This window comes from Heterodontus francisci, chromosome 10 (assembly GCF_036365525.1).
Source record: "Heterodontus francisci isolate sHetFra1 chromosome 10, sHetFra1.hap1, whole genome shotgun sequence".
In the NCBI taxonomy this organism is placed as follows: Eukaryota; Metazoa; Chordata; class Chondrichthyes; order Heterodontiformes; family Heterodontidae; genus Heterodontus; species Heterodontus francisci.
In genome coordinates this window covers 42,981,344-43,006,922 of record NC_090380.1, presented here as the reverse complement: position 1 = coordinate 43,006,922, position 25,579 = coordinate 42,981,344, and the positions used below count along the sequence as shown (strand labels likewise).

Genomic DNA, 25,579 nt, shown 5'->3' with positions numbered 1-25,579 from the left:
ATGAACCCCAAGAGAGAAAAGTCTCCTACAGCGAACAAGATTTAAGAAGAATACTGGGCCCCAATGAAAAGCAAGATCTACCTACAATCATGGACTCTACAGTGAGCTTGAAGATCCACAACAAAAACCCTCTTCAGAGATTGCCTCAAACTTTTCCACTTTATTTCTTCTGTTCTGTCTCTATCTGCATGTGTGTATCGTGTATGCATGCTAGCATGGGCGCGTCATTTCTCTGTAGGCAACTGAATTAGAGTTCAAGTTTAATAAATTCCAACCTTTCTTCTTTAAAGCTAAGAAAACCTATTTGTGCTGGTTTCTTTGCCTTATAATTGGAAAGCAGTGAACAAGGATTCACCAAGGGGGAGCTAAAAACACTGTTTAAAATTAAACCCTGTTACGGTAAGACCAGATGAAGGCTGAGAAGGGCTCCTAGACACCTTTCTCACCTGGTCATAACAGCTTTACAATAACCTACTTTTCAACATAAAAGTATTACTTTGTGTAAGTCACTGTTTACACTGAGGATGTAACATTCATATCTGGCCAGCAGGTGGCATTCAAACACAATCTAGTCACTTTATGGTACTCGATTGTAAGGATTGTGCAAACGTGCTTGCCTGCTAACAGCAGTCTCAGTCCAGCTGTCTCAACTTGATTTCAAGGAGCAGAAGTATTTGGAAAACAAGGCATTAAAATGAAGCCTAGGCAGACCATTTAAAGTTAATTTGTCATGACCTTTGGACATTTCGTTACAGTGTTTCCATCAAGGCTTTGGCAGGCTTATTTCAAAATGTTAAGATAAGAATTCACATTTTTTTCAAGCATTGGAAAATCAAAATACAAATCTAATTTTTATTTCTGTAATAATAGTGGAAGAAATGAAATTGGTCTACTTTGTCTGATGAAGATCCTAAACAAATAGTACTCAGACAAGGGGACACAGATTGAAAGTGTTGGGCAAAGATGCAGGGGGAATATGAAGAAGCACTTTTTTTTTTTTAAACACAGCAGGTGGTAATGAGCTGGAACTCGCTGCCCACTAGGCTGGTGGACGCAGAGATGATCGATGACTTCAAGAGGAAGTTGGATAGCCACCTAAATATAGACTTGCAGGGCTCTGGGGATTGAGCCGGGGAGTGGAACTGACTGAATAGCTCCATGGAGAGTTGGATGGACTGAATGGCCTCCTTCTGTGCCGTATATGATTCTAAGACTTCATGACTCTAAATATAAAAAGTTAAAAGTTCAGTTGGAGAATTACAGTCAAGAAATTCTGATGTCTTAAGTCACAAGATCAAAGCCACAACTATATAATAGCCATTGAAAAAGTAAGATTGTGTTGCCGCCCTCAACTTACTCTAACCTGGACCTACTTTGCATGATGGTGTAAAATGGGTGATATTGATACACCTCCCCGTAATACATCTCTGCCGATTTTCATTGCTATGAGTTCACTCAAACTCAAAACTAAGTCTTGCTGATTTTCTCTGAATTTAACTGTCAGGAGCTATTTTGTCAGAACCTCACTGAAAATATCTAAAAACTCAAATTTGTAGCGAAATCCATAAATTCTGCACGATTTCTCTGTTCTCTGCCTTGTATATTAAAAAAGAAACATCAAAATAAAATAATGTTACATACTTGCCATCTCATCAATGAGGGATGGGGGGAGCTTTATGGCTTTCCCAGGAACAGGATCCCAGGGCGGGAAATCCCACCTGCCAAAAGCTGCCAACTAATCAGAGGCAAGCAGCTCTTTTGCTCAGCAGTGCCACTGGGGAAGCGGTGGCTGCTGCTGGAAGGACACCCACCAGAGGCTTAGGATCACAGAGCGACGCAGGCCAGAGATGTGATGGTGGGAGGGGTTTTGTGGGATGGGAGTCACGGGGCAGGGGGGTGGCTCTCAGAGGATTCCCCACCCCACTTTACAATGCCAGGTCCCTCGATCAGGCACTGAGTGCCTTTGAACAAGGGGCCCACCCCTCCAGGAGACCACAAGCAACCCTGCATGGATTTGCATATCGTGCTTCCCACGTGGCGACAGGCCCACCTGCTGCTGGGTTAATACCAGCAATGGTGGGAAGAGGCCCTTAATTGGGCATTAATTGGCAGCGGGGCAAGAAGGCCGTCCACAGGCCTTCCCACCATGGGCTTAATCTGGGTAGGGGTGGGAAGGTGACACGGTTCCCACCCGCCGCCACCATCTCACCAGATTAAATGCCCTTCCGTTTTCCTCCCACATCCAAAAGACTTGCAGGTGATAGGTAAATTGGCCATTGTAAATTGCCCCTAGTGTAGGGAGGTGGTAGGGAATATGGGATTACTGTAGGGTTAGTATAAATGGGTGGTTGTTGGTCGGCACAGACTCGGTGGGCCGAAGGGCCTGTTTCAGTGCTGTATCTCTAAATAAATAAATAAACTCGCCACGAGGGAGAGCATAAAATGCCACCCATACTTCCTGCTTCCTCAATCCCTTTCCACTCAACTCCTGACCAACCAACTTCCCTTCCTGGCTCCCATGCTAACTGACTTTGTCAATGCTTCCTTCTCTTCAGGCATTATCCCACTCCTCTTCTTACATTGCTATCCCTTGCTCAAAAAAACTCCCTAATTTCTTCTGTCCTCACCAACTGTTATCCATTTCCAATGTGGCAGGTTTTATTTAATAACTCAGGGAATGTGAGAAACACTAGACAGAAATGGTTACCACACATCAAGAGCATAAAGAAACTTTATTTTAGAGTTTCATCATCCAGTTCTCTTTGTGTCTGCATTTTTCCTTGGTATTACCACAAACATTTTCAGACAGAAACAAATGAGCTAATATAGAAAAATGTGGCAAGCACAAGTAGTTTGATAAGGAAATGACAGCAATATTCCAAATGTATGGAGTCTATTGTGCAAGGGAAATGTTATTGAAGCACCTACTCTTGTTGTATTTCTTGGATAAATACTGAGTACTGCTCTAATTGTTTTAGCAGCAGAATCCTGCTATTGTGTTCTTGGGAGTAGGACGTGAATCCCTGCTACTTCTGCTTATTTATTTTCAAATTAGGAGTCACTCAAATATTTAATTTACTTCAGTGCACAATGTAAATACTTACTGCATTAATTGTAGAGCAATTAAATAAAATGGAGCCAATTCTTTTTTTTTGATGATTTCAATTCTTTCTATTTCAAAGCCCATCACCAATGCTTAGTCATTTTAATCCACAAATGAAGCTCGCCTATCACCATGCTGACAGCTGCCCAGAGTTTTTGTGGACTTCTGAAAGGAGACTTGGGTCAGGATTTTGGCCCTGCTATGGGCCCGGGAATGGAGGTGAGCAGGTGCATAATTTTCCGCTGCCAGCCGGCGTGCCAGTTTACTGGCACCGTGCTACTTCTGGGCCATTGTCCTGGAGGCCAGATCAGGGGCAGAATGGCTACCCGTCCACAAGCAGTGGGTAGCTAACTGAGGTAATAAAAAGGCAATTAAGGCTAACTGGAATTTTCCCAGTTGGTCAGTGGGCCCTCTGCGGCATCGGTAGCACAGCAGCTGCCTAGAGGTGGCCTCCTGGTGACAGACCCAGGGGGGCCAGTGTGCCAGGATGTCTTTGGGGCACCTCCTCCTTCCGTGCTGGAGGGCCTCCAGCTTCAAGAGCCTGCCCCCATCCTTAATTGAACAGCAAGCACACCTTCTGACCACTAATTGGCCAATTAAGGCAAAATAAATGTCGGGTTGCTGTTTCCGACAGTGGGATTTGACCTCAATGTTGCGTCCCAACCCAAAACGCAACATCCTGCCCTTGGTGTCATCAGGTGACTGATCCAGCTCAGCCCCCTCAACTGGGGATCTGTGGTGTCTGTTCACAGGACAAGAAACAGTCTGGCTCTTCGACCAATCAGACTGAAGAATCCTCACAGAGACTCATAGGCTTAGGAGGTTCTGCTTGATTGCACTGGCTTTCTCAGTGCAATTCAATTGAAAGCGGCGTAACGGCCGCAAAAGATCAGAGAATTTTAAGTGCAAATTGGGTTCAGCGCAACTCAAGTTTGTGCAACTGCTGCTAGTTCTAAAAACTTTTCACTGGAATCAGGTCATACCCACAAAACTGGCCACACCCCAAGTGAAATTAATCACTACTGGGCATTTGTACTAATTGTGCTTCTTTGTGGGCCTTTGAGGAAGTTCCAAAAATTAAGCTGGAACTTTTCGGTACAAGAGGTGAAAGGTTTTGAATTACTTTTTTTTTGTAATTTACTAAGGAATTCACGACAACCCCAAACTAAGTAGAAAATAGTTCTGTATACTTCATAAAAATAATTTTCATTGTTTTAAAATCAGGTTAATCACAGGCGGTAGATTGACATTGTGATTTAAAATGCTTATGTACAATACTGTATGAATCAAACTTTACCAAGTTACCATTTTAAAATATATTGGGGAATTTTGTTTTTAAATCAATTTGTTTTGAAAGGATTTTTTTTTTTTTTTAAATGTTGGCCAACTGCACTGGTTCATGGCAGATTGTGCATTCGGCGATATGTAAATAACATTGAACAGAGACTTGTGGGAGAAAAAAAACTTTTCAAAATGGGGACAATTTGTGCTGGAATCACCCATTGCATCCAAAAACAGAAACTATACTCCAGAGTATAAACCAGGAAGTAGAAATTAAAATTAAATTATGTGCAGAAAGTCAAATAAAAAAAAAAGTGAATGAAAGATGGGAGTAGAAGAGAGAAAGAGACAGAAAGAAAAAGTAAAAATAAAATAATTACTTTTAATGCTCCAACATTACATTCAGAAGGAATGAGACTCCACATTTGTAAAATTTAACTTTCAGGGCCAGCAAGGTTGTTTGATAGTAACCGTGATTTATCACGTTGATAAAAATTCATGTACACCTGAATGCACCAGCCCTAACTTTTTCTGCCATGTTTAGTGGGTAACTGGTGGGTAAATGCAGCAACTTCACGTGCTTACATTAATTTCAGTGCCAAGGCTATCAGCGAGGTACTGTTCTAGCACACCCTGTTGAGGGGCAGGGTAACTCAGATTTCAGTTTCTGGATTCCCACTTTCAACCATGCATGTGCATGCTCCAGAGCTGACTATTCGATTTGCTCTGTAATAACGGTGAACGCGGTTAGTCTCACCATTATTTTCAGTGCAAAATCTGGGCCTTTATCTTTGCTTTGTAACATTGGATGTAACAGAATTGTACTTGGTGAGATATTGAAGAATGGCCAATGTCCATGGAACCATACCTCAGCAGGGAGTAAAGGAGCACAGCACAGAAATGAGGCAAAGAGAAAAGGTAGCAACAACATTTTCACAGAAATTATATTTATGTTTTCCCATTTAGAAAAAAAGATACCAGTCAGTAAAGAAAGCAGCAAATGTGCTACTTGGAACTGCCTGACAGAATGCTTTACTAATATCAGCATTGTGTTGTCTGGTGCCTACTCTCTCCAAGTTGTAGGAGTCCCCAGACCTCATGCAGTACTCATTACACATAATGAGCCACATTGAAACAGATTCTACTTACATAACTAGACAAATGAACATGCAACTTTGTGACTCTTAGGAAAGAAAAAGCCTCTGTTTGCTTCCCTTATCCTATCCCTCCATTCCTGAAGGTGGTGTCTGATGCTGAAGTATGGTTCCAGGGGTACCAGTTGCCTTTTGGCACCTCAGAGGTTGTTTGACCACAGGAGGAACATTATAATTAAACCTAGTTCTGTAATCACCCACACACTTTTCAGAAGCTATAAGTGGATAGTAATCAGGAGCAGGAACTTTGGCTGATTGCTCCCTCCAGCCAACGGGTGGTGAACTCCATTACAGTGTCCCTCTGAATGGGAATCAATTAATTCAGCACAGATTAGGGATTAAACCTAAGACTTTCCTGTTCTGCATGGCTCAATACCACACCATGCAACATAATTACCCACTAAGCCATCAGGGAGCCGAAAGCACTTTTATTGTTACCCAATGTAATTTTAAAGCTTTTTTTAATAAATGATTGCATTTAGGTTTGTATAAACTAAAAACAGAATTAAGCGGTTAGTGGTATAAAGTAATGTAAGTACCTCAGATCCAATCAGAAACTATTAATGCAATACACGATTGTACGATTTTGCGCAAAGCATCAACTTGCAATTGTGCAGCTTCACTTACTTTCGTTCTTGGAGCAGAGCAATTTCTTTCTGCACTTTGTGGTACTCCTCAGCTACCCTGCAGTGCTGCTGAAACACCAACATAGACTCCTTGGAATTGAGGCACGGCTGCAGAGGCTAACAAGCAAAATAAATTAAAACCCTGATGTGGATCATATCGAATGCATTTCTCCAAACTTATAAAGTTATCATATCAGGCTGGTGCAGCTTATTTCTGTACTAACACACTGCCATGAAATAGTAGCATATGGGTTCACTTCTCCAGTTCACTATTTGCAAGTTCTCATTTTTACTTAAGCTCTCCAGAAGTGATGACTGGAGGCTGGGAAATTCTGCAAAGAAAGTTGGGAAAACTAAAGAATAGCAGTCTAAGCAGCTCTAGTACACCTCCCAAGCAGAATGGGTAATCTGCCACCTCTCTTGGTCAGTAAATGGTACATGCAGCAGGAAAGGGTTCCTAAGCTGGGAAGAGGGTAACATAGTGGAACAATGAAGTAAGGGCAGCAGCGTAGCAGTGCTTTGGGTCTCCAAACATGCTATTTGTTCTCAAAGTCACAACGAGGAGCCAAATACAGGCCAGAGGCATTCCCAATGACTGGAAGGAAAACAAAGCCAGAGAGATAGTCATCCCAGGCTGCTCTTATGCAACTGACTGTGGAGTGGCAATGGCAGAGATGTCGGAGCATCTCCCTGCACACTCCTGGTGGAGACATAGCAACCTGAAGGAAGGAAACCAGGAATAAATAAATACACCACAAAGGGGAATGGCTCAAAAGTACATGGGAAAGAATTAAATATATTTTTTAGGTTAGCAACAATCAACTGAGCATGTTTCAGCAAAATATAGGTTCAGGCTCAGGTTCTATTTAACCATTGCATTAATAGGAAAACACCTCTAATTCTTCAATCCCCATTATATCATGCATCAGACATTGCAGTTCTTCTATCTGTCTCCTTGGAAGTAACCAATAAGTCACATGTAATACAAGCTCCTTCTGTGGGATTCTTTTTTGGAAATTCAGCATTTTGCCTCTTATGGATTATCACAAGTTGCACAAACTAATAGCTTGACATAATTAAAGGTTCAAGATGATGTTTTTAGGCAGATACAAACATCATCTTAGGAAACTATAGTACCTGGCTGTGATTTTAATTAGCATATATCACCCGTCCTTCATCACCACTGGGTCAAAATCCTGGAACTCCCTCCCTAACAGCACTGTTGGTATTCCTACACCACATGGACTGCAGCAGTTCAAGACAGCGGCTCACCACCACCTTCTCAAGGGCAATTAGGGATAGGCAATAAATGCTGGTCTGGCCAGCAATGCTCACATCAAAGAACAAAGAAAATTACAGCACAGGAACAGGCCCTTCGGCCATCCAAGCCTACGCCGATCCAAATCCTCTATCTAAACCTGTCGCCTATTTTCTAAGGGTCTGTATCTATGAACAAAGTGAAGAACAAATGCAGATCTGCCTTTGCACTGCGCACGTGATTGAAAAAAGGTTGGAAGAGAGCCCAAAATGTAATAGTTCCAATTTGTCAGATACATACCAAGTAGGCTTTATACTTAGCAAATACTATTGCTCTCTGCTCTGTCACATAGCTTTTTATTTCTTTCCTTGTGTAGACTTTACGTGATACTGGATAAACCATGTTGAGTAAGGTACATTTTGAATAATCTTATTGTATCCAGCTATCAGTCAACTCAACATTATTTTTATGCTTCTGAAATTATTCAGGGCTATGCTATTTCTATTCCTTGTTTCCATCCTGCATATATGAGTCATGGTTATGAATGTGTCAGGAGTGATAGGAAGTAGCTTTTTGCAGTTGGCTCAATGATAACAATAGCTTGCATTAAATTGTTACTTTGCATGTAATCCAATATTAACAGTCACTCTAATTCCTGGAATGAATGAAAGAATACTCCTAGGTTTCAATACTAATTTTGGTTTCTGGCATGCTAATACTGTTATAGTCATTGTGATAAAAGTCCCATTAATATCCAAAAAGATTCAGTATGGAATACTCAAATGTCAGGAACATAGATTATGTTGGAATTTAATAAGATATTTATTAGTTGGTTTTATGATTTAACTAGGAAGCTTTTTAATTGGAAACTGAGGCGGGGAGGAAGTGGGGGAGGTAGGCACAAGATTAGAGGCCCCGAAAAAGAGTGGTGGGTGTGGTGGGGGGAGGGCGATAAGGGGATGGATAGAGAAGTCCAGGAAGGGAAATAATTGAAGGGACTGGCAGAGGATGCCAGAGTAGGACTGAAGCTCACGGTAAGTGGTTGCATAGCTGTAAATAGTGTTACAACCTCAGCAAGACCATTAACGTTAAAATAGGAGATATGACCTCCCAGACCAATTTAAAGAATTGCACAAGATTTCACATTGAGACTTTTATTGTAACAGCTAAACGAAAAGAAGTCCCCATTAACTAAGTAGCACTTTGTCAGTAGCTGATAACCCCCGAATTACAAAGAAAGGTATTTTCTTTACTTATTAAAACACTTGAAAACCTTACACCACACTTGTACGTCACACAGTCCCCTTTGATGACAAAATCTTTGTAGTTGAAAGTCCCAAGCTCATCCCAGTTGCAATGGATTGGATCTCCCAGACCTTTCTCAAAGTCAATGTTTGCTTTGCACACTTCTCCAAGCACTTTCGACCGGATTGTCCATGAATAAGGTGATCTCTGGTGATCCTGTTGGTCTTTTTCTTCTCCATAAACTTCAACTTTCAAAATAGGTTCATGACTTTGCAGCCTTTCACTGCAAAAGGCTTCATTAGAATGTCATTCTTAATATCATAGCACTTCGGGACTTTTTTAGCTTCTGAGACACACCATCTGAGACAAACTTCTTAAGTCAGGGTCTGCCTTTTGTGCCAGTTAAGTCATTCCCTTATGACAAATCCACCCCTTCAATATGCAAATCTGGGATGATTCCCACAGTTACTGGACCGGTGACTAAATCACATTGTAAATTAAGCTTTATGCAATTGAATGGATAAATAACCCCCCTCAATGCCTCACACTATGACTTTCGTATTCATGGCACTACTTGGGGGAAAAATCTACATCCTCTGATACCATTAATAACCGAGTTGCCCCTCTGGCTCTAAGCAGCACAATCGGCTTGCCCACCTCATCTGACAAATATGGGGACACCAGAACGCTGAACACAAAACTTCTTTAACCTTCAGGGACCTGACTTAATTCATTATTACACAGGGGAGCACATTTTTGCTCACTATCCAACATCGCCAACGCCATGGGCTTGTCAACAGCACCACCTATTGGGCCATCCTTTTTGGTAAACCTATCATAGGCTACTGGCTTATCTTTCAACTTCCAGCACTTTGATTTTATTTGCCCTCTTTTATTACAAAAACACATTGATCCTTTGACTCAACCCTAGCCTCCTAATTATCTTTTGAACTTCACTGAGGGTTGCCTGTATCCTCTCCTTTAACCTTTCTCTCACTAAAACCAAATCTCTCATTATCAACCCTCCTATCCTTTTAACTTCTCTGAAAGTTTCCAAACTGGGGCATGTAACGGCTGCTTTTGTGAATCAATTCGTAATCATCTGCCATTTCTATGCCATTCCTTATTTTACCAACTTTATGTTCTTCCAGGTGGGATCTTATTCCAGAAGGGACACTATTTCTAAATCCTTCCATTAGAATTACTTCCCTAAGACTTTCAATGACATGCTCAATCTTCGTGGATCGATACCAACAATCAAATATCATTTCCTTCTCTCTAACAAATTCCACAAATGTCTGCCGCTGTTTCTTTTTTAAATTCCTAAATTTTGACTAGTAAGCCTCTTGTACTAACTCATAAGCATTGAGAACTTTTGATAATCACTTGACTGTTCCTCCAAAAGTGTTGAATATACTTCTAACGCTTTTCCCACTAATACATTTTGCAATAAAACTGTCAAACTTTTTTTCGACCATTGCAATTTTATTGCAATTTTTTCAAAGGACACAAAGTACATTTCAACTCCTTCCTCACTAAATTTAGGCATTAAACGAATACTCCTTGCCAAATCAAAACCAGTAGTTAAATCAGAATCATCCTCAAACCTTCCTGTCACTCCCTGTTTGTGTAATCTAAGCTTTTCCATTCTCACTTCCTAGTCTAATGTCAATTTTCACAATTCTGGTTCTCTTTCTTCTCTTTCTCATTCAAGTTCTCATGTCAAATTGTAATCGTCTGTCTCTTTCTTTCCCCTATCCTGTGTCATGCTAGACCCCCACCTGCCAAGAATGAGGCACATTAATTTTGTCATGAACATTGATTTCAAACTGTTACTGGAGTGAAGAAATGACTGGTTAAACAGATCTGCCGTGGCTGGAAAAGACATTTGTATATTAACAGACGGTGATTTGAAGGATAAAGACATTCAACCCACAATGGACCTTGATCACCAGGTATTGTGAGAAAGAGGAGCATTCCAGAGACAGCTAAGGTGATACAATCCAAGACGTGGTCAGACCAGTTAGTCACATGACTAACCTGCTTTGCAACCTGGGTTTTTCTGAATTGTACAAACAGTTTGAACTGTGTGTCTGTTTGCTCCTGGACTGAGATGATCTCTCCTGTCTGCTCCCATCCCTTTCTCACAAGCCTCTGAATCGACTGAAGACACATGAACCCCAAGCGAGAAAAGTCTCCTACAGCGAACAAGGTTTAAGAAGAATACTGGGCCCCAACAAAAAGCAAGATCTACCTACAATCAAGGACTCTACAGTGAACTCGAAGAACCATAACAAAAAACCCTATTCAGAGATTGCCTCAAACTTTTCCATTTTATTTTTCTTCTGCTCTTTTCTGTTTCTATTTGCATGTGTATCGCGTATGCATGCTAGCTTGGGTGTGTCATGTATCCATAGGCATCAACTGAATTAGAGTTTAAGTTTAATAAATTTCAACTTTTCTTCTTTAAACCCAAGAAAGCCTGTTTGTGCTGGTTTCTTTGCCTTATAATTGGAAAGCAGTGAACAAAGATTCACCAAGGGGGAGCTAAAAACATGGTGTGTTTAAAATTAAACCCTGTTACAGTAAGACCAGGTGAAGGCTGAAAGGGAACTCTAGACCTCCTTCTCACCTGGTCGTAACACCTTTCTTTTTTCTCTTTCTAATCTCAGCTTTGGCTAGCTCCACTTGAACACTTTTTTTTTTAAAAACCAGCTTCAAGCAAGGGAACAATCCTTGGATTATCTCCGCTTTCCTAGTCCCTGGGCTTCTACTTACTCCCATGTGTGCTGCTATTGTGACTAAATTGACCTTTCTCAACTGTTGTAATATACTGAGTCAAATCTTCTCTTAACTTCTTGTACATCAATGGTACACATAATCGATTTCCCACTGAACTCAACCAAAGTAAATGTGAAATCATGTTCATTTAAAACTCTGGAAAATTGCAGCAAACCCATTTTGCAGCCTGAGTTTGTATCTTGAATGACCCCCCCCCACCCCAAATTTGTTAAGACCTCAGTGAGACCGTTAACGTCAAAATACGCGATATGAACTCCCTGATCAATTTTTTAAAATTACACAAAAAGATTTCATGTTTTGAGACTATTATAACAACTAAGCTAAAAGCAATCTCCATTAACTATATAGCAGTTTGTAAGTAGTTGATACCCAAATTACAAAGAAAGGTATTTACTTATTAAAACACTTGAAAATCCCACACCACACTAATACATTACATAGTCATCTTTGATAGCAAAATCTTCATGGTTGAAAGTCCTAAACTCCTCCCAGTTGCAATGGATTGGATCGCCCAGACTTTTCTCAGTTAATGTCCTCTTCGTGCATTTCTCCGAGCACTTTCGACCTGTGCGTATGAGAATAAGGTGTTCCCTGGTTATCCTGTTGGTCTTTTTCTTCTCCGCAAACTTCAACGTTCAAAACAAGTTTAAGTCTTTGCATCCTTTCACTGTATCTGCGTTTTGTAAGCATGTGTTCCTCTCTCTTTCCCTGGAGGCTGCCACCATTGGTCGTTATCTTCTGGTCTTCCTCACAACCTGCAGATTTCTCAAAGTCTGTCGAATTTATCCAGAATCCAGATGCAGAGCCCACAAGTCTGGCCACAGCTGAACCACTCGGGCCTTCCTTTGTTTCCAGCTGTTAGCAATTGCAATTCGTACTTGCACTTTGAGCCACTGGCTCCTTGTTTACAATCTTAGAGTCTGGGAAAGCAAAATCCACTGTCCATTAGGTGTTATAACCTTGCATTCTCTGCTTTTCAAAAGGGTCTTTATCTGGATTCCCTGTTGTCCTAGTAACCAAGATTCCTGTCTAGTGTTTAAGCAGAGTTGATGTCAGGTCACATGACTTCTGACTCCATCTTACACTTCTACTACTTAGGGTGGCACAGTGGTTAGCACTGCAGCCTCACAGCTCCAGGGACCCGGGTTCGATTCTGGGTACTGCCTGTGTGGAGTTTGCAAGTTCTCCCTGTGTCTGCGTGGGTTTTCTCCGGGTGCTCCGGTTTCCTCCCACAAGCCAAAAGACTTGCAGGTTGGTAGGTTAATTGGCCATTATAAATTGCCCCTAGTATAGGTAGGTGGTAGGGAAATATAGGGACAGGTGGGGATGTGGTAGGAATATGGGATTAGTATAAATGGGTGGTTGATGGTCGGCACAGACTCGGTGGGCCGAAGGGCCTGTTTCAGTGCTGTATCTCTAATCTAATCTGCATTAAAATTCACAGTTCTTAAAACATAATCACGTTACAAAGTCCAGCATTCATAACAATTGATAAAGAGGAGGTAGCAGATAGGCTGGCTGCACATAAAGTTGATCAGTCACCAGGACTGCAGGGGATGCATCCAAGGATACTGCCAGAAATAAGGGTGGAAATTGCAGAGGCACTGGCCATAATTTTTCACTCTGCCTTAGATGCAGGGGTAGTGCCAGAGAACTGAAAAGTTGCAAATGTTACACCCTTGTTCAAAAATGGTGTCAGGACAAGCCCAGCAACTACGGGCAAGTCAGTTTAACCTCCGTGGTGGGAAAGCTTTTAGAAATGATAATTCAGGACAAAATTAATAGTCGCTTGGATAAATGTACATTACTTAAGGAAAGCCAGCACAGATTTGTTAAGGGTAAATCGTGTTTACTTAACTTCTTCAGTTTTCTGATGAGGTAACAGAGAGGGTTGATGAGGGTAATGTGGTTGATGTGATGTACATGGACTTCCAAAAGGCATTTGATAAAGTGCCACAATACAGGTTTGTCAGCAAAGTTAGAGCCCATGGAATAAAAGGGGCAGTGACAGCATGGATATGAAATTGGCTGAGTGACAGGAAACAGACAGCAGTCATGAAAGACTGTTTTTCAGGCTGGAGGAAGGTATATAGTGTGGTTCCCCAGGGGTCAGGGAACCCAGGGTCAGTTATGTGGATAGATTGGAGAAGCTAAGGATGTTCTCCTTGAAGAGAAAAGATTAAGATGAGATTTGATAGAGGTGTTCCAAATCATGAGGGATCTGGACAGAGTAGATAGTGAGAGACTGTTCCCATTGGTCGAAGGATCCAGAACCAGAGGACGCTGATTTAAGGTGATTGGCAAAAGAAGCAATGGCGAGATGAGGAAAAACTTTTACACAGCAAGTGGCTAGGATCTGGAATGCTCTGCCTGACAGTATTCATCTGAGGCCTTCAAAAGAGAATTGGTTAATTCTCTGAAGAGAAAAAATTTGCAGGGCTATGGGGAAAAGGCAGAGGAATGGGACTAGGTGAGTTGCTCTTGCAGAGAGCTTGCACAGACACCATGGGCCAAATGACCTCTTTCTGTTCTGTGACGATTCTATGACTCTACGAAAGACACACCCTGTCCCTGCAAAATCCACCTCACTAACATCTGGCTACTTGTGCCAAAATTGGGAGAGCTGTCCCACAACAGTCATACCTATCGAATCATACCACACAGCCAACGTCCCAGACTCCATCACCATCCCCGGGTAAGTCCTGTTCCACCGGCAAGGCAGATTCACCAGAGGTGGCAGCACAGTGGTATACGGTCGTGAGGGATTGGCTCTGGGAGTTTTCAACTTTGACTTCTGACCCCATGAAGCCTCATGGCATCATGTTAGACATAGGCAAGGAAACCTCTTGCTGATCATCACCTACTGCCCTCTCTTAGCTGATTAAATCAGCACTCTTCCATGTTGAACACCACTTGCAAGAAGCAATGAAGACAGCAAGGGCACAGAATGTACTCTGGGTGGGGGAACCGCAATGTCCATCACCAAAAGAGGCTCGGTAGCACCACTACTGACTGAGCTGGCTAAATCCTGAAGGACATATCTGCCAAGACTGGGCCAGTGGCAGCGGGTGGTGAGAGAACAACAAGTGGGGGAAAACCTACTTGACCTCATTCTCACCAATCTACCTGTTGCAAATGTCTGTGACAGTACTGGTAGCAGTGACGACTGTCCTGTGGAGATAAAATCCCGTCTTCACACTGGCGAAACCCTCCATCATGTTGTGAAGCACTACCACCAAGCTAAATTGCTAAATGGGATAGATTCAGAACAGATCCAGCAGCTCAAAACTGGACATTCATGAGGTGTTGTTAGCCATCAGCAGAATAGTATTTCACCACAATTTATAAACTCATGGCCTGGCAGATCTCTCACTCTACTACTATCAAGCTGGGGGACCAACCCTGATTCAATGAGTGTAGGAGAGCATGTCAGGAGCAGCAACAATTGTCTCTAAAAACAAGGTGCCAACCTGATGAAGCTCCAACACAGGGCTACATGCTTGCTAAACAGTGGAAGCAGCATGCTAGAGAACCATAGAAAAATTATGGCACAGAAGGAGGCCATTCAGCCCGCTGTGTCCGTGCCGGCCATAAAAATTAGCCACCCAATCTAATCCCACCTTTTAGCACCTGGTGCATAGCCTTGCCGGTTATAGCACTTCAGGTGCATGTCCAGGTACCTTTTAAAGGAATTGAGGGTTTCTGCCTCCACCACCATTCCTGGCAGTGAATTCCAGTTACCCACTACCCTCTAGGTGAAAAAGTGTTTCCTCATGTCTCCTCTAATCCTTCTACCAATCACCTTAAATCTGTGCCCCCCTGGTAATTAACCTCTCCGCTAGGGGAAACAGGTCCTTCCTGTCTACTCTATCTAGGCCCCTCATAAATTTTGTACACCTCAATTAAGTTACCCCTCAGCTTCCTCTGTTCGAAGGAAAACAACCCTAGCCTATCCAATCTTTCCTCATAGCTGCAACTTTCGAGCCCTGGCAGCATTTTGTAATCTATCCAGAGCAATTATGTCTTTTCTGAAATGTGGTGACCCAGAACTGTACGCAATACTCCAGCTGTAACCTAACCAGCATTTTATACAGTTCCAGCATTACATCCCTGCTTTTGTATTCTATACCTCAGCCAATAAAGGAAAGCATTCCATATGCCTTCTTCACCGCTTATCTACCTGTCCTGCCACCTTCAGGGACCTGTGGACATGCATTCCAAGGTCTCTCACTTCTAACCCTCAATATCCTTCCGTTGGTGTACTTTCTCGCTTTATTTGCCTTCCCCAAATGCATTACCTCACACTTCTCTGGACTGAATTCCATTTGCCACTTTTCCGCCCACTCAACCAAACTATTGATATCTTTCTGGAGTCTACGGCTATCCTCTTCACTATCAACTACATGGCCATTTTTTGTGTCATCAGCAAATTTCCCAATCATGCCTCCCACATTTAAGTACAAATCATTAATATATACCACAAACAGCAAGGGACCCAACACTGAGCCCTGTGGAGCACCACAGGAAACAGCTTTCCATTCACAAAAACATCCGTCAACTACTACCCTTTGTTTCCTGTCCCGGAGCCAATTCTGGATCCAACCTGCCACATAGCCCCGTATCCCATGGGCTTTCATTTTCCTGACCAGTCTGCCATGTGGGACCTTGTCAAATGCCTTACTAAAATCCATGTAAATCACATCCACTGCACTACCCTCAATCTTTCTTGTTACTTCCTCAAAAAACTCAATTAAGTTAGTAAGACATGACCTTGGGCATTGGTGAGACCACATCTGGAGTACTGTGTACAGTACTGGTCTCCGTATTTAAGGAAGGTTGTAAATGCATTGCAGGCAGTAGAGGGGGTTTACTAGAAACATACCTGGAATGGGCGGGATGTCTTACGAGGAAAGATTGGACAGGCTCGGCTTGTATCTGCTGGAATTTAGAAGAGTAAGAGGCGACTTGATTGAAACATAAGATCCTGAGGGGTCTTGACAGGGTGGATGTGGAAATGATGTTTCCCCTTGTGGAAGAATCTAGAACTAGGGGTCACTGTTTAAAAATAAGGGGTCACCCATTTAAGACAGAGATGAGGAGAAATTGTTTCTCTGAGGGTTGTGAGTCTTTGGAATTCTCTTCCTCAAAAGGCAGTGGAAGCAGAGACTTTGAATATTTTTAAGGCAGAGGTAGATAGATTCTTGATGAGCAATGGGGTGGAAGGTTATTGGGGGTAGGTGGAAATGTGGAGTAATCAGTTCAGCCATGAACTTATTGAATGATGGAGCAGGCTCGAAAGGCCGAGTGGCCTACTCCTAATTCGTATGTTCCCTTACTGTATGTTCCCATGCTGACTATCTGATTAATCCCTGCCTTTCTAAGTGGTATTTTATCCTGTCCCTCAGAATAGATTCTAACAATTTACCCACCAGAGGTCAGACTGACCGGCCTATAATTATCTGGCCTATCCCTCGCGTCCTTTTTAAACAATCGTACAACATTCACAGATCTCCAATTGTCTGGTACCTCGCCTGTATCTAGTGAGGATCTGAAGATGATCATCAGCGCATCTGCGATTTCCTCCCTGGCTTCCTTTAATAACCTGGGATGCAATACACTCAGCCCTTGCAATTTATCCACTTTCAAGCATGTCAGACCCTCTAGTACTTCCTCTCTCATTATGCTTATCGTATCTAATATTTCAGAATCCCCCTCTTTAACTACAGAGTTAAGCGTTCCCACAACCAACGAATCAGATCAAAGCTCTGCATTCCTGCCACATCCAGTGGTGGATAATTAAACATGAATATCTCCATCCTCAATGATGGCAGAGCCCAGCATATCAGTGCAAAAGACAAGGCATTTGCAAACTTCTTCACCCAAAAGTGCTGAGTGCATGATCCATCTCAGCCTCCTCCTGAGGTCCCCTGCATCATAGATGCCAGTCTTCAGCCAATTTGATTCACTCCACATGATAGAGATTTTTTTTTTCATTTGAGAGAGTCGCTGGCTAAGTCAGCAATTATTGCCCTTGAACTGAGTGGCTTGCTAGGCCATTTCAGAGGGCATAGAGTCAACCATATTGCTGTAGGTCTGGAGCCACATATAGGCCAGCAGATTTCCTTCCCTTAAGGACATTAGTGAACAATTGACAATAGTTTCATGATCACCATTAGACTAGCTTTCTTTTAATTCCAGATTTATTAATTGAATTCAAATTTCACCATCTGCTATGGTGGAATTCCAACCCATGCCCCCAGAGCATTAGCCTGGGCTCTGTTGGATTACTAGTCCAGTGACATTACCACTACGCCACTACCTCCCCTAAGCCATCCTCATTTGGAAATAGTTCACCATTGCTTCATTGTCACTGGGTCAAAATCCCAACAGCACTGTGGATGTACCTTCACCACATGGACTGCAGCAGTTCAAGGCGGCAGCTCACCACCACTTTCTCAAGGGCAATAAGGGATGGTCAATAAATGCTGGTCTGGCCAGAGATGCCCACATTCCATGAATGAATGAAAAAAACATCTTCATTTAAGCTTCTGGTTACCTTTCCTAATATCTTCTCAGCATGCATTTATTTCTCATGTGTCTGTTAAGTGCCATGTGATGTATCTTTCAACATTATGCAAACGTATGTTGTTTTTTTATTGTTCTATGCAGTGACTGACTGACTCTCACAAAGTCTTCTTTAATCACAGCACAACAAGCTGAGCCAGAATTATACAGAATAGCACAGTCAACTCTGACAGAAGCTGAGGTGAAAGGAGTTCTGGAAGGCTATTATGTTGAAGATGGGGTTCTGAGGAGGAAATGGAGACCGCCTCATAGACCTGCAGACGAAGACTGCACAGTTGTTCAACAGATAGTGGTACCACCTAAATATCGCCAGGAATTATTAAGGTTAGCACATGACATTGCTCTAGCAGGACACATGGGGATCCGGAAGACTAAATTACGTATAAGTCATTATTACTGGCCAGGCCTTACAAAAGGACATGAGGCAGTTTTGTAGGACATGCCATACATGCCAAATGGTGGGAAAACCACAACCTCCCATAAAACTGGCACCTATAATTTCCATACCAGTTATTGAAGAACCATTTAGTAGGGTATTGGTAGACTGTGTAGGGCCCTTGCCAAAAACAAAAGCAGGACACCGACATATACTCACCTCCATGGATATGGCTACTCGATTTCCAGAAGCCATTCCTTTGAAGACAATTTACAAGATATGGAAGTTCAATATTGGATCAAGATTCTAATTTCATGTCTAACATATTTCAAGTCATGGGTAATTTAGGTATCAAACAGTTAAAATCTTCAGCATATCACACACAAACACAGGGAGCTTTAGAGAAGTACCATCAAACTCTCAAAACAATGGTTAGAGCATACCATCAAGAATATCCCCATGATTGGGATAAATGGCTAGACTTTCTTTTATTTGCCATTAGAGATTCACCAAATGAGTCTACAGGTTTTACTCCTTACGAATTGGTTTACGGACATGAAATAAGAGGTCCTCTGAAACTCAAAGGCAGATTCTTAGAACAAAAGAATAAATCTTCAATACTGGACTATGTATCCAGGAAAGGCTCACAAAAGCTTGCAATGCGGCTCAGGAACACCTTAAAGCATCCCAAACCAATATGAACAAATAGGCAGACAAGAATGTAAAGACCTGAAATTTTCAACCAGGGGATGAAGTATCAGTATTATTACCTTTACAGGGTGAACCATTAAAAGCACGGTTCAATGGTCAGTATAAAGAGTGGGTAAGGTAAATTACTTGATTGACACCCCTGATCGCCAGAAAAAGAATCGGATGTGTCATATCAATATGTTAAAGCAATATTATCACAGGGAGGAGGATAAGCCAGTACAGATATGTCAGGTAATGGGGACTGTTGAGAAGGAAAAGGATAGTGAGGATGAGGCAGAAGGAGGCCTAGACAATTCAGATTGAACCTCCTACTATCCGGTTAGCCAATACAGAATGGTTTGGGAGATTAGATAGCATGCTTTTGTACTCAGATGCAGAACAAGAGACCTAACAAGGCTACTCATAGCATTTAAAAGAGTCTGTAGGGATAAGCCAGGATGTACAACCTTAGCCACACATGTGGATGTAGGGGAATCCATTCTTTTAAAGCAGCATCCTTACCGTTTAAGCCCAGACAAACAGGCCCAAGTAAAAAGTAGAAATCCAATACATGCTGGAAAACAACTTAATTGAACCTAATCAAAACAGCTGGAGTTCACCAACAGTATTAGTGTCTAAACCTGACTAGTCAACCTGACTTTGCATAGACTACAGAAAAGTTAATGCAGTAACAAAGACAGACTCCTACCCAATTCCTCGCTTAGAAGACTGTATTGACAGAGTGGGCAGTGCCAGGTTTCTTACAAAGATAGATTTGTTAAAGGGATACCAGCAAGTTCTTCTGACACCTCGAGCTAAAGAAATATCAGCCTTTGTTACACCAGATGGTTTTTATCAGTGTTGAGTGATGCCAATCGGCCTGAAAAATGCCCCAGCAACTTTTCAGAGACTAATGAATCAAGTGATAGTCAGTGTTCCCAACTGTTTTTAAAAAATTAAAAACCACTGATTTAAATGGTAAACCTGGCAAAAATCAAATTCACAAAAGCAAAAGTAATCTACCTCGGACACATAGTGGGGCAAGGACAAGTGCTGTCAAGAACGGCAAAGGTACAAGCCTCAGTGGAGTTCCCTATTCCTAAAACTAAGCATGAAATCATGAGGTTTTTGGGGATATGTGGATTCTACAGAAAGTTTGTACCGAATTTTAGTGCTACAGCTGCTCCACTAACTGATTTGCTACAGAAATTGAAAACCAAGGTAGTGTGGTCAGGCGAATGCCAGGCAGCTTTCGAAAAACTAAAGGCAATCTTAACTAATGAACCTGTGTTGGCTGCTCCAAATTTTGCTAAACCCTTCAAGATAGTGATCGATGCTAGCAACCTGGGGGGTTGGTGCAGTCCTATTGCAAGGTGACAAATCGGGCACAGAAAAACCAGTAGGGTGCTTTTCAAGAAATCTGAATCGCCATGAAAAATAGTACTCCTCTGTGGAAAAAGAAACGTTAGGACTATTGCTAGCTTTTGGACATTTTGAAGTATATGTCTGCCACGACTACAAAGAAACACTGATATACACCAACCATAATCCATTAACCTTTGTGGAAAAATTTAAAAACCAAAATGCCAGAATATTCAGATGGAGTTTGTTACAGTCTTATCATTTGAACATTGTACACATTTCAGGAAAACACAATGTTATCACAGATGCTTTCAGGAATTTAACTTTGAGTTACATGAGTAATTATAGTAGAAAAGAAAAATTGTGTTAATTACCAGTAGAGTGAATGATGGGCATGAATGCGAAGAAATGTTTAAAATGTTTTCAATTTCTGTTTTACATTGTAATGAAATGCATTCAAGAATCGTCTTTCATTTCACCAACAGTGAAGGTGTCACAAAAGGTTTTACTTCTGTACTAAAATCTTGGACTTCTGTTTCAAAAAAATAAAAACTGAAAAAAGGATGTTGCTCAGTGAAAGACACCTGCAAAAATAATTAGAATTCCAGCAATGTTTTGAAGGAAGTTCAGAACAAAGAATTGAACTTTATGGGTGTTTTGAAAGGAAGTTAAGCTTGTTAAAGGACAGGAAGGTCAGCAGTTTCAAGGAAACCACAGTGGTTTGACCTTTCTTCAGAGTAGCTTGAGTGACATGGGGGAGACACTGTGCCTGGACATCTGACCATGTTCAAGAAGGTTCTTTTTTTCAGTTTGGTCTCTTTAAAAGCATTTGAAATCATTGCTTGACCTGCCTGGAGCCAGACAGACAAGACCCAGAAAAAGGTGTTACCTCGCTCTGTAAAAGGAGACTTGCATCTCTTGACAGGTAACAGATTACTGTTGCCTCGGGTCTCTGAAGAAATTCTGCATCCAGTGAGATTCCTGCTGCCTCCTGTGTTCTAAGAAAATCCTGAAATCTGAAGAATTCTTCTGCTGCTAGACTGCTGCTTCAAAATCCCAAGCAGATCTGTTGTTACATACCTGATGGAAGACCTATGTGAGGCCTGCTGCAGTTAAATTGCAGTGAACATCTACCCATCATAGATTGTTCATCAACCTCGCCTGGAGAAACTTCGAATGGCATACGACTATTCGACTCTGGGACACCTCACTGTACTGAAAACATACTACCAGAATGTGAACCAGTAGTTAAGACCTATTATTTCTTTTTGAATAAATAGTTAATGTTGTTGTTCTTTAAAGAAACGTGACTTGGTGTGCTTTATTCTGGGGGAACAATATAGTGTTTAATTTGGTTAGACTTTGGTAGGTGGGAAACTTTATTTGATAGACTATGACCTGTGGAATAGTGGGACTGAATAGTGGGCGGCACAGTGGTTAGCACCGCAGCCTCACAGCTCCAGCGACCCGGGTTCAATTCTGGGTACTGCCTGTGTCGAGTTTGCAAGTTCTCCGTGTCTGCATGGGTTTCCTCCGGGTGCTCCGGTTTCCTCCCACATGCCAAAAGACTTGCAGGTTGATAGGTTAATTGGCCATTATAAATTGTCCCTAGTATAGGTAGGTGGTAGGGAAATATAGGGGCAGGTGGGGATGTGGTAGAAATATGGGATTAGTGTAGGATTAGCATAAATGGGTGGTTGATCGTCGGCACAAACTCGGAGGGCCGAAGGGCCTGTTTCAGTGCTGTATCACTAAACTAAACTAAACTCCCACCTTGGATGTAACAAAATTAATGAAATAAATACACTTAAATAAAACCAACAGCAATCTTACCTTTGGGCCGCAATCTTCCAAGCGGCGGCCAGCACTCACGCGCCGTCACTTTCCAGTCCAGGGAAAGCAGGCACCACCGTGGTGGGAAAGGGGGCAACTTATGATATTCAGTGCAGTGGGGGGGGGGGGGTGGGCAGTGACTGAGTAAACTGCACTTTAACCAGGGGCCAATAGATTTATCAGCAGTACATTGGGGGGGTATGCCTCTATAAATTCAGATGATCTAGCAGGGCTAGCTGCCCTTTAAAAATGGCGCCAGTGCCTGCGCACAGACAGCTGATGCCATTTCCAGTCTCGGAAAGCCTGCCCCCCCATGTGATTGGTTGGGGTGCGGGGGGAGGGGGTGGGGGGTGGCAGCCCTGACCAGCTCATTATCCTAGGCTGCCATGAGGAAGATCCCAGCGGTGGGAGAAGAAAATCCAGCCTAACTAGTGGAAAGATGAGAGAGTAGTCTGAAGTGACTGACTTGATGGATGGTGAGGGAGTGACTGAACTCTGCCCGACACCAACCCACAGTGGTACAATTGAAATTATGTGCTTGCAACTTGGGCAACCGTGTTATGGTACTGTTACGAACAGGTAGTTAATTTGATTTTTTTTCCCCCCTGATCAAATTTCCCTGTTTTTTCAACCACCTGTCTGTAACTAGATTTGTGACTGAATTTCTTTCCCTCCCTTAAACCCTAATAATAAAATGACCGCTTCAACAATACGGATTTTAAAGTTAAAACAAAGAAGTAGGGTTTATTAACAGACTCTTAAACTCAGGAAGGGGTTTAACTTCACCGTGCATGCTTACAAACATTCAGGGAAGGGTTAAAAGGCATAAAAAAAGCAAGGACATTTATTAAATAGAAACTATCTTAACTATAGCTAATATGGATTTCAGTTAAAACTAGTGTCTATGAATATCAAAAAAAGTCCAAAGATTGGAGATCAAAGATTAGAAATGCCAATTGGGGGAGGAGCTGTTGGAGATACCTATGCTCTTGCAAATTTCTTTTTCTTTGCACTCTCAAAGGTGATTATGGATTTAGCTAAATTGCTGAAGACACCTTCTTTTTGAACGGAGAGGAAATGGGTAGAAATCAGACCTTTTCTGCTGTTACTGCAGCTTGTCTTTGAGTTGGCTTGTTTCTTGCTAGATTTTTCAAAGTGTGGCTTCTCTTTAATTTTTCTTGTTGAAAGAGCCTTGGAGAGAAAAGTCAATGCAGCTTGAAGACAGGTTGTGGCATCTTGCAGGGAGATGTGTCTCTAGCACATGGCAGCTGTATCAAAAGACAGGCTGTACTTACAAATGGTTACAGTTGAGTCCAGCAGGTTGAATATGGGATCTCTTGGTCCTAAAGCTAGACTCTTCTCAAGTGGCTATCCCACCGGACCTCTCTCCTCCATTTTTACAATCAGAACACAGCATTACAAACATAGAACATGCTGTATAAAATGGTGGTTGACAATACTCAAATGCACAACATAATTCACAAGGGGGTTCGCCTCTATTCATGACAGTACTTAGTGCAAAAACAACAAACGTGCTGCTAAACAGTGCATGCTTCTGAAAATTCACTAACAATGAACACTAGAGCATATCTAATGTTCTTCTAATTTTCCACTCAAATCCAAAATGACGACTTTCTATTTAACAGAAAGGAGTAAGTTTAGCACTTCCACTTTATTATGAGACTCTAGTTGACATGACAGGCAAAGTAAAATGCTAGCCTGATTGGATTGGACTGTAAGTTCCAGCATGGAATGATCTGCAATTAAACTTTCAATATTCTTTTAGGCTACAAGGTTCTCCATGTTAAATTTAGCTTTGAATCTTAAATGATAATTTTAGAATTGTTCTGAATTTTAACTGCTTATGCATGTAATACTGTACAAAATCACTGTTTTGGTGCTGTAAGGTGCTAATGTGCACTTTTAATAGAAACTGGCCTATAAAAGGTGTCATTCATTGGGGTGACAATAAATGTGGTTTCTTGCTCCTAAAATTAAACACAACGCAATATGTTTTACCTGTAGGTGCTGATCAAGTTGAAGGTAAACATTTGGAATAAAATCATCAGGGATATTCAGCTCTAAAGGAAAGATAAATGAATAAGTTAGGTAAATAAAGTAATATTGAATTTAAACAGAAGCAAATAAGAAAAGTAAGCAATTTCTATCACTATAGTTCTAGAAATTCTAATGCTTATATAATGAACTTAAAGACAAAAGGATCATACATGGTCTTGTAGTGTGGTAATGCACATTATGGACTGGTAGCATGTGGATTTTTAGCAAGTTCACAATAGTGAAAGACAGAATGGAGGCTTCGTTCCTTCCTGTACAGCTTCCTGGTGACTAGAATGTAAAGGAAGACAGACCAGAGAACAGATTATCTGCCTGCCCACTCGAAGTGGGGGGGGGGGGGGGGAGAAGGCATGTGCTGTGGAAACCCAAAATGGAATAGAAAAGTATGTTTAAAAAAAATGAAGCCTGCAAAAAAACCTGCATCTCTGCTAATTGTCCCTTTGCCACCCCAATACTGAAAATGGCACTACCTATGTCAGCCAGCATGTTGTTTTAAAAAAAAAACTACATTATTGCTGAACAGATTATACAGTTAAAATCATTCAATAATTGTGTGTTAAGTACTGGTAGAGTGGAATGCTGTTGGCCATTTCCAAACCAGGCACTCCTGGCCACGATGCTTTTTAAACATAAATCATATCTTATATACCGGTCTGACATAATAGCAGCATCTGCAGCATAAAGATGGCTTTATGAATACTGAAAATTATTCCCCTATTTACATCCCTTTGTCAAGTTAACACACATGCCGCTTTTCGTCAATCACTGTCCTGAAAGAATACTTTGTTGAATTGCTTTTAGTATAATGCAGAACTCATTTAGAATAATTGCAATCATGCATTTGTAAATAATTGACATATATACAGCATATATGGTTCAGTGTACATAAGACAGATCAATTGGAAAGAAGTGATTCTTACATAGCAGCTCATGGAGAGCCCAGGAGACTGTTTATAGAGATGCTACTGCTATTTCCTGTTGTGATTGCCGCCTGAAACAATGTCAATGTCTTTTTTTGGGCTCTATGAATTTCAATAAACAGGTAGATCAGCACCTCTGTCTCTCATCAATGCTTGAATATACTAATGACTGAGCTTCCACAGCCCTCTGGGGCAGGGAATTCCAAAGACTCACCACCCTCTGAGTGAATAAATTCCTCCTCATCTCAGTTCTAAATGGCCAGCTGCT

General features: G+C 41.7%; 1 protein-coding gene across 3 annotated transcripts in view; it reads right to left on the bottom strand.

The window, feature by feature from the left end:
* The window catches only part of LOC137374427 (MAP3K7 C-terminal-like protein), a 142,163-nt gene that overhangs the window by 17,390 nt on the left and 99,194 nt on the right, over window positions 1-25,579 (bottom strand). For 2 of the 3 annotated variants that reach the window (XM_068040516.1, XM_068040517.1), the window contains 2 exons: window positions 24,335-24,396; window positions 6,166-6,281 (listed from right to left, as the gene is read on the bottom strand). In XM_068040516.1, coding sequence (XP_067896617.1) covers window positions 6,166-6,281; window positions 24,335-24,396 — 178 coding nt within the window. Of the gene's footprint in view, window positions 1-6,165; window positions 6,282-24,334; window positions 24,397-24,543; window positions 24,627-25,579 lie in introns of those variants that run through there. The other variant, XM_068040519.1, reaches the window with a different exon arrangement.